The following is an 18,937-nucleotide window of genomic DNA, read 5'->3' as shown; positions in this document are numbered from 1 at the left end:
TAAATAACAGAACAGAGGAGGGAAAATAAATAAATAAATAATAATCCATACACCAGATTACTGGCGTCCTCCACTCATAAAATATCTATAACAACTGGACCTGAACAGCTGCAGGTTGAAGTTTGGGGAGAAACAACTCTGGGAAAGCGAGTTCCAGAGAGATGCAGTTTGGGGAACTGTAAAATACAACTACAGTAAGTTGCTGATATTGTTGCTGAGCTTCCCTAGTCTTCTGAATCAAGTCAACCCATCAACCACAAGCACAGAAAGTTATCGCTTCACTTAATATCGCACACTGAACTATTTGTTATGCGCTTTCACATAATTGGTGATGAGAATAATGTGTCAATGGCCTTGCATGCATGAAATGTCTCATTTAATGCTTGTAAAACCATCATCATCATCATTCATCATCATCCAATCCTACGTTGCCCCATGAGGAACCAAATACTTGTATCTACAATTTACTAATAGACATATTGCCAGATTCGTATATTACCTTCAATGCTACTAATATTCCTGTCTCCAAAAGTATTGAAATTCTTGGTGTTTCACTTAAGTGCCCTCAGCTGGACCTCTCATGTCAGATCACTTGCTAAAACTGCCTCCAAGAAACTTGGATTATTGTAAAGAGTCCGTGACTTCTTCACTGACGAGCGGTTAGCTGTAATTTATGAGTCATGTGCGCTCTCAGCTTGAATATTGCTCACCCTTGTGGAAAGGATGTGGAGAGGTTGCATTAAAACAACTAGACAAAATTCAGAACAAAGCTAAAGGAATTATTAATAACCCTGCCATTATAAATAACTACCTCCCCTACAAATAAGAAGGAATGTTGCCTCCCTTGCATTATTTTACAGATAGTTTTATGGCAAATGTTCAGACGAGGTTGCGTCCGTTGTGCCACCTCTCCATGCCTTCCCTCGTGCTACACGGGCATCTGGCAGCGCTCATGACGAATGTCACTCAGCCATATTGCAGAACTTCTGCCTATCAGAATTCTTTCATTCCCCGAACTGCATCTCTCTGGTACTCGCTTCCCCAGAGTTGTTTCCCTCCAAACTTCAACCCACAGCTGTTCAAGTCTAACTGTTACAGATATTTGATGAATGGAAGACACCAGTAATCTGGTGTATGGAGTATTTTTTTTTATTCATTTGTTTTTCCTTCCTTTGTTCCGTTATTTAAAAAAAAAAAAAAGTGTAATGTTAATATAATGGAGAAAACGCACAAAAACGGAAAAGAAAACGCACAAAAACTGAACAGAAAAATGCACATGAATAAAACTAAAAGAAGCCTAAACCTGAAAAAAAAAAATAATAATAATAAAATAAATTAAAAAACTGTACATAATGGAGACAATGACGAAAAACTGAAAAAAAAACGTAAATGACTAAAACTAAAACACAAACAGGAAAAAAAACGTGGAGAAAAAGAAAAACTCCTGAAAAACAAACAAAAATGATTAAATGTATTAAAAAAATAATAAAACACAGAGAGTCCGATGAGAAGGCTAGAATAACACACACGACACTTCATCCAACTCGTGTTAGTATACGATGGTCTTCTGTGCACATGCATTTCCCATCTCAGCCTCCTCTTCCTCTCTCACCTTCATTCCTTCAGATCCAACTCCATGATGTGGCTGGTACTGCATTTCTTTTCTTAGTCCTCCCCCTACAAAAAAGATACAATTTTTTTTTCGCGCACATGCATTTCCCTCCTCAGCCTCCTCTTCCTTTCTCACCTTCCCTTCTTCAAGTCCTATTCCATGATGTGGCTGGAGTTGGTTTACTGTGTGTTCCATTCTTCCACATTCATCCATGGAAAATTTACAAGTTTTTTCCTCTGCATATGCCTTTTCCTTCTCAATTTCCTCTCTCTTTCTTATTTTCTTTCCTTTGAGTTCAGTTCCGTGATGCTGCTGGTCTTGGCTTGGTGCGTCTTCCTCTACTTTTCTTGTTCCTCTGCAAACCACACATGCAACATGCTGTGCACATGCATTATTATTTGCACAAGCATTGACTGCTTTCACCTCCTCCCCTTCTCCTTCCCTCACCTTCTTTCCTCCTCGTCTAATCCTAGGGTTCTTCTGCTGTGCTCGGCTGGGGGCGTCGGGCTGCTGTGGCACAGGGCTATTCCTTGGCTCCCCTTCCTCCTCCTCCTCACCCTCCCCTTCCCCTTCCGTGGCTGCTGCCGAGAGAGTACCTGGACAGAAACAGCATTATAATTATTAACACTGACCTGGAAAACATGTAAATAAATCACCCAGACCGCCTTTCCCACTCCAAGGTGGAGCGAGAAGCCAGAAAAAATTGAGGGAATGAAATACTAACCAAAGTTTGCCCAAGTGAATGAGCCAAACTCCCATTCAGTCATCATTCAAGCCCTTGGAATCCTGGCTCCATCAGTAAAAAAATGCAAGTAGCTTCAACTCCCCTATCTGAATTACTACTGTACTGCCTGAGAAAAGCATGTGGAGTTCCAGGGAAAGAGACAGAAGAGGAACTGAAGGAGAAATGTGGTGTTGATGGTGACATGGTGGAAAGCATTATGAGAAATATCTTGAGATGTTTTGGTATGTGAAGTGTATGGGGAGCAAGACTACTAGGAAAATGTATGTGAGGTGAAGGGGGGGGGGGGGAGATGAAATAAGATGAAGGGAAGGGTTGGAGGGCTGGAGAGAGGAGAGACTGACAGCAGAGGACAGGGTGACAAGGAGCTGACTCATCTGTGGGCATCCCTTAAGGGATTAAAACATTTGGCAACAGACAAATACAAAAACAGCCAGACAGACAAGCAGACAGGAATAGAGAGACAGACAGACAGATGGACAGATCAACAAACAGGTAAACAGACAGAATGATAAGAGGGACAGGCACAGGGACTGAGATGGATAAATACCTGACTCAGCAATGGTACTGGCAGGTGGGTCTTCAGTCTGGGCTGAAGGTGCTTTGGGTTGGTCACTCTCCGCCTCACTCTCCTCAGACAGCTCTGCCGCCCAGGATCTCCGCCCTCTAGACCGCGACTTTGGAGGTTCATCATCCGAGCTTATACCCAGCCCATCTAACTGGTCACTGTTAAGAGAATGAAGGGCCAATTATATAAGCACACCTTCATCATACAATCACTTGGTATAAGATCACTCACGAGTTCCATTAACAAGACTTTAGGATCTTTTTCTACTGAAGAGTATTTTTTTCCCTATGTAACTGCTGTGATGATCAATTTTTCATCATACTGTCAATCTTCTTGCTTCTTTGAACATTACGATACTTAACTTGTTGTATAACCATTTTTCAAAAATGCATATTGCAAGACAAAGGCCTGCTGATAGCCAGACAGACAGACGGATCTACCTGTCTAGAGCCTGATGCCATAATCCCATAAGGGGTGGCCATTTGTCTTTGAGTTACAGTAGTTGTTTTATGGGGAGAGGCACTGACCCTCCACCAGCCCACTTGCTGACACGTAGGCAACACGTGTGGGTTGGTTGTATGGTTACCACCCAGCACTTTAAACTGTTTCCTGGCTTACAAGAAACCACTAGGCTTGTCACTCACTGTAAAGCCATCTGAAAAGGAAAGAAGACTAATAACAAGTGACAGGAATGATGGAAGAAATAGGAAGAAAGGTGGGCAGACAGAAAAAGAATGATAAATGTGAAGGATATTAGATGATGATGAAGTACTAGGCAGCACTACATCAGGTGAGTAGATGACACTTGCCACCACGTGATGGAATACACAGTACCTGTATCTAGCCCTGGGTTTCTGCCTCAAGTGGCCTGGTCTGCTTCTGCTACACAAACCAACCTCTTCCTCAGGGTCAACTATTCTACTACGGCCTCGACCTTTTCTCCGTTTCCTCTTCTTTCCTCTCGAACCCTCCCACTCCGCCTCCTCTTCGTACTTCTGAGAGGGAAGAGAATTGCATCATCATCAAATACTATTTTGCCCACAAGGAGTGCAGAAGCCTAGGCCTAGGCAAGTGGGTCCTGACATTTAAGATGAGAGTGACCAGCCTCACATATCCCTGAATAGCATTATGTGAGCAATAAACCCCAACCACTCCTTGGATATAAACCTGCACAGGCTCAATCTGACTGGAGCACCTTAATTACCCACTAAAACACCAGATGCCATGATTTGGTTATATGGTTACCACCCGACATAGTAAATGGTTTCCTGTTGTACAGGAAACCATTTGGCTTATCACTCAGTATAGAGTCACCAAGAGGCAGAAGGAAGTGGAAAGAATGAAGGAAAGAAAAACAGAAGAGGAAGTATAAAGTCACCCACAGGCATAAGGAAGAGGGAAGAATGAAGGAAAAAATACAGAAGAGGATGGAAGGAAAGAAGGATGGACGAGAGGATAGGGCAGTCACTTGAAAGCAGCACAACATTAAGTACGTGGATTGCATCTATCTATATAAATACTGGTAACAATCAATCTACATCAAGTATCTGTCTATCAACTGGTATCTACCTATCTACTGCCAGATGCCTGAATCTTGAAAGGAGTGGCCACAAACAAATTGCCTCCATGCTGCCATGTGCTTTGCTATCTGCCTGCCTTCCCTCCAACTCATACCCACCTCTCTCATATTTTTGTATTCCATCCCTCCATGTTACCCTTGGTCTTCCACTCTGTCTTTCTCCCTCCACCTCAGTCACATGTATTCTTCTACTTAGCCATGCAATTTGGAAGGATGGAGGGGCAACCACCTCTCTTAAGAACTAATCAAAAGCATCATCATCATCTGGATCTCCTTTCCCATCCTAGGGGAGGGTGAGAAACTAATTAATAGCCTATCAAATGAAATGGGCCACACACTCATTCACTCACCAATCAAGCTCATTGAATCCTGCCTCAATTCACAATACCTCCATGCAACTCACATGTCTAAACTTCCTCATTAACTTGCGATGCTCCTTGACCTTTTCTGAGGGAAGGATTGACCCCGGAACAACTTCGTCCTCCAGCGGGGACACTTCAGGGGACGGCACACGGGCCCTGCGGTAGATGCGGAGGTCCTGCCCACAGAACTGAGGGAAGTGGAGGTAGTCGTTGCCATGGCGATCCTGGCCAAGGTAGTACTCCCGCTGGTCTTGTTCTGGATGATCAACAATGACTTCTTGGACAGTTTTGTGGTTGTGCTATAAATAAATAATAAATAAATACATAAATAAAAAAATACGCCAAAAAAACATTAATTATACGAACATACATTCATAAAAATAATGCCACATTTCCTCTTAACCTAAGTCACTTTTTGTATGATAGTGGTTGTGCAGAAAAAACACACACACACACACACACACACTATGAGACAGGCAAGTGACCCTATCCTTAACTGCCAGGACTGGGTAGCCTAGCCCTTGGCCCATATGCTCCAGATGGGAAAGAAAGACTGGTTAATGACTGAACGAATACGTACCAGGAGGAAGTCACACAGGGTCTTTATAAGCCACACACGCTGGTGGTAGGTCATCTCATGGAAGAGCTGACGGTCAAATGGATTCGTAGGACCACACACCTTCCAGAACTGCGGCTCAATGCCCATCTGGTCAAAAACCTGACGACAAACAATTTTTAATCACTCTCTACATTACTTCATTATCTGTCTCCTAATTTCCATCCCTGACGATAATAGTGATGATAAAACTAAGGTCAATCTGGTCAAAAAGCTGATGAAGAAGAGGAACACAAGACATTTTTCGTCATCCAATGTTCCTTAACAAATTTACTAAACTACTTATCAATATCCCCTGGCTTGCTTCTTATGTCTTTTCAATACCGACACAGATTGCATGAATAACACAAACGAATATAGTAATGAAGTAGAATTAGAAATAAATTGGTAAGGAAGAGGTGCTAGTAAGCTTCCTAACTGTACTAGAATACCACTCCACATCTGTCCACTTTCTTGGCCTACCGTGCCTCCTATTAACAACGTCACAATCTGTATATAAGTCATCATGTATCCTACCTTCTGTGAGTCTTTGTTTTCCCTGTAGAAACACCTGTACCAGAGCAGCGTCTTGTGTGCTAACTTTCGTGCCCACACCTTATAGGGCATATAAGGCTTCTCGCTCAGCTTCAATCTCTGCTGCGGTGATGACAGTAGGGATGTGAGGAGCATGGCAAGGGTGCGAGAGGCCCGGGGCATGAGTAGGGTGCGTTCAATCTCGTACTGGGGCACCTCGTAGATGTTGAGGGTCTTCATCGTTAAAAAGACAAACTGACCAATTTGAGGAAGCTGAAATGACAGGAAAAAAAGGAGTTATAATTTCAAGGGCTGGGCTGGTGAGTGAATAAGAGGAGTGCATCTGGTCTCATCCTGGAACACCTCATAGATATTGAGAATTTTTAGGGTTCAGAAAACAATCTGAAAGATTTGTGGTTCCTGCAAGGAGACAAAACTAAAGACTGGAAGAAAATGAGAGAATGATTTATTGTAGTTACCCTACCCTGGTCTGTCTATGAAAGCAGACCCATCAACCACATGCAACCAGTTCCCTTCCTGTGGAAGACATGCCCTCTCCAAGGGTGGAACAGAGTCCTTTCACATGGGAAAATGCACAAAAACAGGAGGAGGTGTTGCCCTCAAAAAGATTAGCTGTGTACAGGAGATATGTAGGCGTAGCAGTCTCAGCCCAGACTTTGACTGCTGGTAAATGTCGTTGAGTTCCCCGCCTGGGAGGGTTATGCAAAACCATTATGGTGCCCCTGCCATCACTGTGCCTCCCAGGTCAATGGTATCCATCCACCTACTATCTTTTGGCAGACTAACAGGTGCTAAACCTTGCCCATGGGTGACCCAGGACAAAGTGGGGCAGGGGTGGCCATCCTCCCAGAGCCACATACATGCTCTGGCCACATACCACATCAACGAAGTGATGAAAACTGAAGTGAATGAGGTCTGAGTAAAGGTTAATCTTAATCATCATCATCATCATCATCTGGGTTGGGAATATGAAGTATCCAAACTGTGGAATCTTAGGGAGAAATTAACGCACATTAAAGACTTTCAACACTGCCAAGAGAATGTAAGATAAATTCAACACAGCAACAGTACACTGACATACTCCTGTTAAACTGTCATGATGATTAATATACAAAAACACCAAAGATCCCACAATGTGTGTGTGTTTGTGTGGTCTGACCTTTCACACACACACACACACACACACACACACACACACACACACACACACACACACACACACACAATGCCTTATCAATTTCCAAACCTTTCAGAGTTACCCTGTCAAATCAACCCTCCAATATGATGACCATTGGCAATCAAAAGGGATGTTTGCCAGGTTAAAATGAACAGAATACATGCCCACCTTCCTCCAACATGGCCCCCACCTCTCTCTTTATTCACATACCATATTTATATCTTTGTCTGTTGCGTTATTTATATATTCACTTTTGACTTCCTTCATGCTCTCTCTCTCTAATTATACAGACTCTGGCACACTTACCTCCCACATGGCTTTCATCTGTGAGTTAATAGGATCTTTCATAAGGTTTTTCTCCCACTCTATGACCTCCTGTTCTCTGTCTCTCTTCGCCTGTCTCATTGCCTCCATCCTCCGCCTCTTCATCTCCTTCTCGCGCTGGACTCGACATCCCCGCACGCGGTACATCACATATGAGAAGAAGTTATCACCTGGAAAAACAGATGGGAATATATGTATAGATCAGACACATTCACTCATCATTCAAGCCCCTGGAATTCTGGCTTCATCTTCTATCTTTTGCTATATGACTTAATCCCACAAACAAATCATCTCCACATCACCCTGTCCTCTGCCATTTGCCTGACCTCCCTCCAACTGACACACCCCCATCCTCATATCCCTCCACTCCATCCACCCATTTCATTCTTGGTCTCCTGCTCCTGCCCTCCCCCTCCACCTTACTCACATACACTCTTCTGCTTAGCCACTCACTTTCCATCCTCTCCATAAGGCCACACCATCTCACAGTATTTCTCTTTACATTTTCAAGCACATCCACATCAACACCACAATGTTCATTCACGTCCTCATTGCCTATCTATGTAAACAAATTAAGAGATAGATAGATAGAGAGAGACACACAGATAGGCCAGAATAAAGACAGGTACAAACTGATAAATAAATGAGGGAAGGACAGGATGAAAGACAGATAGATAGACACCTCGGCACTACCACTAATCTTACCGTTGACAGATATCTTTGCAGTTTTGTTCCTGTGTGTTTGTGTAATATCTTCGGGTGGCTGGCCGGATGTTTTCTCCAAACTGCACAACTCCCTCATCTCTCTGTGGATGGAACAGGATGATTTAGAATTGTGATGAACAGGATGATTTAGAATTGTGCTATACAGGTGGCCGTCCACATTCGTGGGGGTTAGGCGACACAGACCCCCGCGAATGTGGAATTTCCGCGAATGTTTGGTGCGCCCTCCAGTAAATGCCTCTACAGCTGCAAATCACCCCCTGTGAGCAAGTGTGCACATCCTGTACCTAATAAACCATATCTGGGACTTGAAAGCAGCATAAAATATGACAAATAGTAGCAGACTAATTGTATAAAAAAAGTTTAATAACAAATAAGTTTTGACTGAGTATGGCTGTACTAAGTTAGGGTAAATATGTGCCTGGTGACTTCCACAGACTCCCACAACTGAGTGCGTCTCACGCACATCCATGTCAGTGCGGGCAAATCATCAGCTACATATTTACCCCAACTTCTTACAACCAAACCACCATGTTCCTGTGCCGTGGTTTGGTGTGGGCCTGGTTTGGCCCGATATGACCTGCAAGCATCCACACACTACATTCTGCAGCCGCAAACAGAATCTTGGCTCCACAGAGGGGTAATCCGCGAATCTGTGAGACCAGTGAAAGTTGAATCCGCGAATGTGGAGGGCTGCCTGTACTCCATTTTCTTTAGCATAGCCAATACACAAAATTCAACAGCTAACAGATATCTTACTTGGGCAGGAGTGCAATCTTCTGTTCCATCATGTGCTCGAGTCTAAGTCCCTTCTTGGCGGTGGCGTTAACTGGACCGTAGTAACGATAGGTGTTCTCCAGCATCGTTCGCAGGTCACCGATTAGTTCTGTAAGTCCACTGTACCGTCCCACAAGCAGATCTTCTTTGACTGGGGGATAAATCATCATCATCATCATCATCATCACCACTCCTATCGTCATAATAATCATGGGAAAGAATCATCATCATCATCATTATCATCACCAACATAATCATGGGAGAGAATCATCATCATCATCATCATTCAAACGTCTACCTATGCATGGGGTGAGGTAGGGTCCAGAGGGTCATAAAAAGGCCAGACAGGAGAAACTAACCAAGAGTCTATTCAGTTATAAGGGCGAAACACTCATTCACTTACCACTGAAGTTCCTGGATGCCTGACTCAACCACACAAGCACATCTTCTACATATTGCCTCATAACCATTTATCAGTGAGTTAATCCAGTGACTCAAGTTAAAACCAGTGCCAAACCACACTCATGCTCCAGCAGACAGAATTACCAAGCTGCTTGATCCATATACCGTACTGTACTGTTTCCCTTACAAACGCTCCAACAGTTTGTATGCATCAGTCTTGGTTACCATATGGCAGTTCTCCATATTCCTCAATTTCTAGATGCCTCCCTCTTTAGTCCCTTCATTCTGTGACCTCATCCCAGGTTGTTTTCAGTCCACCTCTCTCAACTCCACCCTCAACATTCACATTTCTCACCCTCTGTGCCCAGTTGTTCTCATCCTCCATCCTCTCTACATACCTAAACCATTCCAATATACCCCTTCTCATCACAACACTACTGCATACTCTTAACTTGGCTCAGATTTTCACCCGTTTGCAACTTATTTCATCCTTACTGCAGCTTATTTATTACATTTCTTTAAAATTCTGAAGCAAACTGCACAGCCCCTGTTGACTAGCCAAGGATCACATTATTATACTGTTCCCTGAGACAAAATCTAACAAGGAGCCAAGAAATCTTGAGTTACGGTTAATCAAGTCACGATGCTTCCTCTAAACACTTTCCCATTTGTTGGACATAGCCAGACACCTTGATCCCATAAAGGGTGGCTACAAACAAATCGCCTACATGTTGCCCTGTCCCCTGCCATTTCGCTGCCCTCTCCCCAGCTTACACTCCCCTCTCTCATATGGCCATGGCACAGCAGCTATTTTTTACAGACATGAAGCTAAACCAAGTGCAAAACCAGCTAATTACTACCCAACTGCTGGGGTGTTAGTACATAGAGAAATAAATCTTCCTGAGACAAAACAACATGCAGACAGATAACCATTACCCCTTACTGTTGAAAGGATTTCCCTGCAAAGAATGAAAAAATAACTTACTCTTTTTTAGCCACAATGGTTTCTTGACAACCTCCAGATAGTCTTTGTTCTTCTCTGCCTCCAGGTCCACTGGGTCCATGAAAGGAGCATTACTGCCTTTGTGATAGTCTGACATCAGCTCCATCAATATCCTGCCAACATAAGCCAAATAAGAGTCAGGTAAATGTTATCATCATCATTTAAATCTCTCTCTCTGATTTCAAAAAGGACTTAGGAATACTGATAAGCATGACCTAGAATTTTCCAAACAGTTCATCAAAGCAGAGAAAAATGTCTTGAAATTGCTAGAATACATTCAGGGGCAGTTGCATCACAGGAACAAAGACATTGTCTGTACATTCTACAACTCCTTAATACGGCTGTTTCTGGAGTATGCTGTGCAGTCCTGATCACCTACACTTAGGAAAAACATTTACCAACTTGAAAGAGTCTAAGCTAGAGATACAAAGCTTATTCTATCCAAGAGGAAACTGAGTTCTAAGGATCACTTGAGGGCTCTGGGGCTGTTTTCATTAGAAACTCGTAGACTACAAGTTTAGCTTACTAAAGTGTTTAAAATACTGAATCAGTCTGACAATACTGACCAAAGAAAATTGTTTGGTATCAATGTGAACTCTACACAAATGCTGCTGGAAGCTGGAACTGAAAATATTTAACACCAGCGTATGTGAAAACTTTTTCACAAACAAATCTGCATTACCTAGAACAGACCCCCCATGGCTGCTGTTAAGAGCAATACTGTAGGGCAGTTTGAAAGAAGCCTGGATAAACTCTTACTCACAAAAGAACGACTGCAAATTGGACATGCGTTAACAGCAAATACTGTACAAAGTGTCTCCTCGGTATGGATTGGAAAGTCTCTGAGATACTATGAACTTTTCCTTGTAACTCTCTCTGAGATGAGCATTGCTTCCTCTGTGGTAGCTGGACATCAACTCAACCAATATTCTGCAAACGTTACCAAACACTTGTCACTCACACATCACTTAAATATGATGCTTGGTGCCTGATGGTCAAGTGGGTTAAGCAGCTCCATCTGGATAGGGTTTCCACATTTAATTTGTACTGGCGTATAGTGACATGTTTCAAACACCATCCTTAGCTATGAGAACATGTGCAAAGATGGTTATTTACCCTAGCTTCAATCTGTACAGAACTGCTGAGTACTTTCACATTTTCACATCGTATATGGTGTTTTTGGCATTTGTGGATCTGGAAAAAGCCTACAACAAAGCAGACAGAGAAGGATTGCGGAAATTTTTGTGCATGTACAGTGTAGAAGGTAAGCTGCTAGGTACCGTCAAGAGATTTTATGATGGTATTGAGGCATGTGTAAGGGTAAATGGGCATCTAAGTGACTGGTTCACAATCAATGTGGGTGTGTGATACGGTTGTGTGATGTCCCCATGGTTGTTCAACGTATATATATAGACGGGGTGATGAGAGAAGTAAACACACAAATAATGGAGAGAGGGATGACATTGGTAATGAATGGTGATGGATGGAATATCTCAGATTTGTTGTATGCTAATGATGCAGTACTACTGTACTTGTAAATACTGAACAAGAACTTGGTAGGCTAGTGTAGAATTTTGCTGATGTCTGTGATCATCGTACCTTGAGAGTAAATGTAAAAAAGAGTAAAGTGATGGTTATTGGAAGAGAAGGGGACTCCCAGTGTGATGCTACAGTGAATGGAGAGAGACTGGAATTGGTGGGAGAGTTCAAATACCTGGGTACATTGATAGAAAAGAGAGGCGAATGTGCAAAAGAAGTGGAAAGCAGAGTGAAACAAGAAAGGAAAGTAACTAAAGCTATGATGGCCTTGATAAAAAACAGAGGCTTGAGTGTTGCAGCTGCACCAGGCATACATGAAGGAGTGTTAGTGCCAACTTTAACATACGGATGTGAGACTATGGCAGTAGAGATGAGACTCCTGAGGAATGTAAGCTTTGTGGAGCACAGAGTGTGGAAGGGATAAGGAATAATGTGATTCACGAAAGATGTGGAGTGAGGAAGTCAGTGGACACCAGAATCAAAGAGAGTGTACTGAAATAGTTTGGTCACAAGGAGAGAATGAATAACAACAGAGTGGTGAAAAAGGTATATCTGGCCGAATCTGAACAAGGAAAGAGGCGAGGTAGGCCAAGAAGAAGGTGGAGGGATATGATGGATGAGTGTGTCAGGAAAAGAGGTATGGAAGTTGGTGAGGCTAAGGGACTGACAAGAGACTGAGGTGGCTGGATGAATTTTGTGTAGAAGCACATAACCAGGGATTTGGCAACCCTTTTTAATGTGACAGCATTCGCAATGACTCTATCAGATAGGTATACATGAAGCTACAGAATGTGCTGAGATTTTTTTGGCCTATCTGATGGAGCCAGGATTCTGTGGGCTTGAATAATTAGTGAAAGGAAGTGTGGGCCATTGAACTGGGTAAACTTGGGCTGTCTGAACGATGCTACTCCTCACCCTGCCTTAGGGTGGGAACGGAGGTATGGATGATGATGATGATGACGATGATAACATGGTTGTGTTTCCACCACCACAATTGTCTTACAACACATGCACACACTGTGTACTTGTGGCTGGACTGTTATGCTGCATACTTTTTCGCACCGCTGCACTAATCAGCAAAGCTAGGACACCTTCTTGAAGCCACAACTACAGTGAAATCCGAATATGTAAAAACTAAACAAAAGAATAATGAGCTTCTTCACCACAAGGAGGAAAGGAAACTTTTATCATAGGTGACCAAACGCTTTACAGTTGGTCATCATTATCAGATAAGTGTAGCTATCAGTTTAAGATGCAAGAGTCTACTGGCATTTGTGACCTAATTTTCGGATATAAAAATGACGCATTTTGTAAATTATCATATTCGAACTTTAGACATTTGAATTTTTGAGGTTGCAATGCAGTACTATTAAAACAACTACTACAACTTCTACTGTTTCACTTCCTCTCTTATTACCGTACCTATAACCATGATTAAGTTCTTCACTGAGGTGGTCTGTGTTCTCCTTGGTCACTATTCGTTTCTTGGGCGTGACAGGATGGTGAACAAGTAAGCCACCACCACTACTCTTGAACCCCAGGCTGGATGAAAGTGACGTTACGCCAGGAGAGGGGGTGTTTCCTCCTGAGCCTGTGGAGTATTTAAAGTATTAGTAATCTCAGCCTCTTATGACACACATTATGTATTTATCTATGGTGCTATGTGGATGTGATCTTATTGCCAGATGCACTCACTGAGGTGGTTTGGCCATGTGGGGTGGAGGGTGAACAAACAAATCGCCTCCAAGTCGTGAGGTCCCCCGCCATCTCACTGCCCTGCTCCCAACTCACACCCCCTCTCTCATATGGGACCTCTCCGGGGACCCCATCCCTCCATCTCATCCTCGGCCTCCCACCCCAAACGGGATTCCCCCTCCACCTCAGTACATACACTAGACAGATCTAATCTCAGCCTCTTTGACACCCTTCTGTATCCTCTCCAGATCCCTAAATCTCATAAGGGATGACCACAAAAAATCATCTCCATATTGCCTTGTCCTCTACCATTTGGCTGCCCTCCCTCCAACTCAGACCCCCCTTTCACATATCGGTATATATACCTCCACTTCATCCCTTCATCTAATCCTTGCTTTTCTCTCCCTTCCCCTCCACCTCACTTACTTACACTCTCCTAGTCAATCTCGCATAGTCCATCCACTCTGCATGACCAAACCATCTCAAAGTATTTCTCTTAACATTTCTATTACATCCAAATCAACACAGCAATGTTCCTTTACTTCCTTATTTGTTTGTCCTTTCAACACTAAATTAAAGAAGCATATATATATAAATAGGTTATGACAAAAAACAATTCAGTGCATTTAATATCCCTTCAATTGGTAGAAAATCATTCACAGGGGCAGTACAGACCTGTTGGCAGCTTGTGTTGGAGATGGATTTTCACTCCCCCAAATTGCAAAGACAATACTTATTACTTGTCTTTTCAACACTACAGGAGCATATACAGTGTATAAATAAATAAATAAAGACAAAAAAACAAAAAAAAAATTCAGTGCAGCTAATTTACCTTTCGTTAGAGGTAGTACAGACCCGTCGGCAGCTTGTGTTGGAGACGGAGGTGGTGGTGTTCACAATTTAACGTAACATTCTAAACAGTACCAAGTATTTATTACACTGAACATTAAGGATTAAACTTAAATGTACTCACTATAACAGACTGCAATGTAACACTTGCAGTAATAATAACACTGAACTTTAATCATAATCACTTAACAGTACACTAAATCACACGCACACATTTTTTTTTCATTTGGTCAAATTACAGTTTTCATAAACATACACACAGACACTATTTGGTGTCCGTGCCAACGGTTCTTGAAGTGCTGGCTATCTGAAGAGCTGTAGAAGCAGAATCACAGCTGGAATCAGGAGGAGGGATAGGCTGACACCTTGGCATAGGCTTAAAGAAGTCATGAATCTTCATCTGCTTCTGCTGCAAATACTGGCAATGAATAACCAAGCCTCGCAACTCCCTTACATGCATATAAAAATTTTGTGCTTCTGCATCATCAACATAATCCAGGCAAGGTATTGCAACATCCATTGCTTCACGAACTTGGGATAATTTGTATGGATTCTTGCGTCCAACATCACTGCTCTCTTGCTCGTTGTCATCATCGTCATTGTCTTCATCCTTCTTCCCAGCCACGGACTCAGCAATTTCTTCTTCTGTTTGGTGATGATACTCAGGATCATCTGCATCCATTTCAAGCCACTGGATGACATCATCTTCATTAATATTCTTCTCACTGACTTTTTGCATAACTTCAAGATAATCTGAGACTTCAAAGCCAGTGAAATCAGGTAAGCAGCAGACTGGCGGCCACATGTCGGCCTGGCGCCACCTTTGTCCCCCTACCTCTGCATTTGGCCTACTTACATACGTGGTCTTGGCCTAAAAGTTCTTCTAAAAGTTCGACTGATGAAGGGTTTATTGTATTAGGGGGGATTTAAATGGTCATGTAGGTGAAGAAGCTCAAGGATATGAAGGAGTACATGGGGATGTGCATCCGGTACAAGACATGAGGAAGGGGTAAGGATACTGGAGTCTGGGGAGGCAATGAACACGAAGGTGTGCAACATGCATTATAGGAAAGGATAGAGCAGGCTGATTACGTACGAGTCTGGGGGAAATAGCAGCCAGACAGACTATTTCCTGGTCAGGAGGGCTGATGGAAGGTTAGTGAGGGATGTTAAAGTTATAGGGAGCATGGAGTGTGTGCAGCAACACAAGTTATTGATATATGACATGGTGCTTAGGGAGCGTGTGATGAAAAAGAGGACCTATGCATCTAGGAGGAAAATATGGAAGTTGAAAAACCAAGCAGTATGGAATGCCTTCTACAGCATGATGAGCTCAACAGGGAGATGTGGATTTAAGTGTTAACGAACAGTACAGAGCCCTCAAGACCAACCTCTTGACAGTTACTGATGCAGTATATGGACGGACAAGAGACCCACCAAAACATAATATGACTTGGTGGTGGGATGAGGGTGCAGGAGCTGCAGTTAAGGAGAAAAGAAGGCTTTTCCAGGAATGGAAGAAGGGTGGTAACAAAGAGGAACACTTGGCTGCCAAGCATAGGGCTAGGAAAGAAGTTTACAGGACGAAGTCAGAGTCACAGAGACTTTTAATTCATAACCTACATCGTGTGGAAGGCAAGAATATGATTTTTAAGGTGGCAAATCAGATGAAGAGGGAGAATAGGGATATCATAGGTGAGCAGTGTGTGAAGAATGATGAAGGAAGGGTAGTGGTGAACAGTGGGGATATTAAAGACGCATGGAGAAAGCATTACAACCAATTGTTGAATGAGGAGTTTGACTGGGAGAGGGAAGGTTTGGAGCCAGCATATCCAGTGTTTGGCCATTGGCCTTTGATTGATGCTACTACTGTGACCAGAGCAACGGGCAGGATGCAGGTGGGGAAGGCATCGGGTGAGTCTGAGTTGACTGCTGAAAAGTTAAGCCTCAGGATATATAAGAGTGATGTTGGTCACTGACCTGATAAATACGATTACCGGTATATATGAGTGTGTTGTCCCAAATGATTGGCTGAAGGGCATAACCCTAAATGTGTACAAGGGAAAGGGTAATGCCCTGGAAAAAGGAAATTATAGAGGCATAAAGTTTTTAGACCAGATAATGAAGGTAATGGTGAGTTCTAGGAGGTATGCTTAGAGAAAGAGTGAATATTGATGAGATGCAGTTTGGGTTTATGCCAGACAAAGGGACCACTGATGCCATATTCACTGTTCAACAGCTTCAGGATGATTTGGAGAAGGCCTTTGATAGAGTCCCTAGAGAGGTAGTGAGGTGGGCAATGAGAAAGCTTGGGACCGAGGAGTGGCTGGTTAGGGTCGTTTTGGCAATAAGCGTGCTCGCACCCAGGCAAGGGTGAGTGGAGATCTGAGCAATGAGTTTTCCGTGAATGTTGGTGTGCACCAGGGGTCAGTCTTGGGCCCCTTGTTGTTTATCAAAGTACTGGAAGCTCTCACTTTACTTCAGAAAAGAACTCCCATGGGAGATGTTGTATGCTGATGATTTGGTGTTGGTTGCAAAGAATGAAAGGGAGTCTAAGGAGAGATTCAGGAGGTGGAGAGATGGTATAGGGCACAAGGGCTTAACAGTAAATGCAGATAAAACAGAACTGAAGGGGGTACTGTCAAAGATGAGGGAGAGTGGCCATGTGCGATTTGTTACAAAGGCGTGGGAAGTAATTCCATCTTGTGCGGTGCTTGTGATAAGTGAGTGCATACAAAATGTAGTGGTATTAGAGGTAACCTATTACAGGTAGACTGCGAGATAAGGCTGAGTTCATGTATGCAGTGTGTCGGGGATAGCATGCAGAGATTGCCAGGCGTTAAAGGACTGATCTTGCTGGTGAGTCTCTTGAGTGTGTGGAAGAGTTCTGTTTGTGCTGGAGGTGGGGCAGGAGCTAGCTCTGTCGCTAGAGTGAGGAGTGGTTGGAAGAAGTTCAGCAAGCTGTTGCCTCTCCTGACATTGAAAGGGCTCTCCCTCCATGTTAAGAAATCTTTGTATACAGCATGTGTTAGGAGTGTAATACTGTATGGTAGTGAGACCTGGGCAGTATAGGAAGAGGACATTCGCAGGCTCAAACACACAGAAATGGCAATGATTAAGTTAATGTGCAGAGCGTCCTTGAGTGCAAGGCCTGGGGGGACTAGGTTTACAATGGAAAAGTTGAGAGGTAGGGTGGGACTGGAGTGTATTGGTGTTGTGATGAGATGAGGTAGATTGAGACGGTTTGGGCATGTGGAGAGGATGGGGGATGATAACAGGTACAGAAAGTGAGAAGTGTTAATGTAGGGGGTAGGGTAGAGAGAGGCAGACTGAAAACTACTTAGGACAAGGTCAATGAGTATGGCCACTGGGTTAAGGAACTAAATAGGGAAGCTGCCAGATATCGATCTGCATGAAGAGCCGCCATTAAGTGACCAAGGCTGATGCATGCAACATTGGAGCCTAAGAAAATGAAAACGAGACACTAACCAAAATATGGTCAAATGAATGAGCCACACTCCCAGTCACTCACCATTCAAGCCCCTGCAAACCTGGCTCCACCTGAGAAGTCTAAACACATTCTGCATATAGTTTAACACTCACCTATCTGATGGACTTAATCCAATGTTTATCAAATTCAAATGGGGTTGTGTCTCCCGTCTTCCCCACATTTTAAATCACTTTTCAAAATACAGTATGATGGTGAAGAGAGGTGTGAACCTTGAGGGTAGAGAAGCAAGAGGGAGATCAAAAAAAGACCTTGGATCAGGTCATGCAATGTGACCTCAGGGATAAGGGACTGAAGAAAGAGGCTGCTTGAGACTGAGAAGTGTAGAAAGCCACCACCTGGTGACCACAGCTGATGCATGGAAAAGTGATGGAGCCTTATAAATGAAGGTACAAAGAAAATTTAGAGAACAAGAACTATTACTACAATAAACAAACACACAAAAACAATACCTGGTGCTGCTGGTCCTAATGCTGGTGTTTTGGCCGGGGATGACAGTGATGGGGTGGAGCATCCTGAGGAGGACGGGGACGGGGAAGACCCGCTCTGGATGCCTTCATTGATGATGTCACTCATTCCGGAGTACAATGAGAAGGATGATTTATTACTACCATCACCAGCCTGAAAAATATAAACAAACAGTGGAGTGGCGACCGAGTGGGAGATACGTAGGAAGGCATGGATGAGTGAAACTGTGCCTGCAGAGTGGAAAAAGGCAGTGACTGTAACCCTGTACAAAATAAAGGGGGTGAGCAAAGTGAGTGCAAGAATTATCATGGCATAAGTCTACAGAGTGTGGTAGGGAAGGTATAGGGAAGAATTATTAGTGAGAAATTAAGGGAGATACTGAAGTCCTAGTAAGTGATGAACAGGGTGGCTTTAGGAGTGGCAGAGGATGTGTGGATCACATATTTGCAGTGAGACAGA

General features: G+C 43.3%; 1 protein-coding gene across 1 annotated transcript in view; it reads right to left on the bottom strand.

Moving 5' to 3' along the window:
• The window catches only part of LOC145418433 (uncharacterized), a 37,009-nt gene that overhangs the window by 15,341 nt on the left and 2,731 nt on the right, over positions 1-18,937 (bottom strand). The window contains exons 3-14 of the mRNA XM_080286851.1: positions 18,508-18,631; positions 13,381-13,558; positions 10,402-10,532; positions 8,997-9,165; positions 8,220-8,320; positions 7,497-7,684; positions 5,996-6,265; positions 5,444-5,581; positions 4,905-5,162; positions 3,757-3,917; positions 2,927-3,080; positions 2,060-2,164 (exon numbers count right to left, since the gene is read on the bottom strand). Coding sequence (XP_080142977.1) covers positions 2,060-2,164; positions 2,927-3,080; positions 3,757-3,917; positions 4,905-5,162; positions 5,444-5,581; positions 5,996-6,265; positions 7,497-7,684; positions 8,220-8,320; positions 8,997-9,165; positions 10,402-10,532; positions 13,381-13,558; positions 18,508-18,631 — 1,977 coding nt within the window. The remainder of the gene's footprint in view (positions 1-2,059; positions 2,165-2,926; positions 3,081-3,756; positions 3,918-4,904; positions 5,163-5,443; positions 5,582-5,995; positions 6,266-7,496; positions 7,685-8,219; positions 8,321-8,996; positions 9,166-10,401; positions 10,533-13,380; positions 13,559-18,507; positions 18,632-18,937) is intronic.

This window comes from Coenobita brevimanus, chromosome 114 (genome assembly GCF_032717465.1).
Source record: "Coenobita brevimanus isolate Jiangsu-jjx chromosome 114, ASM3271746v2, whole genome shotgun sequence".
In the NCBI taxonomy this organism is placed as follows: Eukaryota; Metazoa; Arthropoda; class Malacostraca; order Decapoda; family Coenobitidae; genus Coenobita; species Coenobita brevimanus.
Note: the sequence above shows the minus strand (reverse complement) of the source record. Positions and strands in the feature narration are given on the sequence as shown.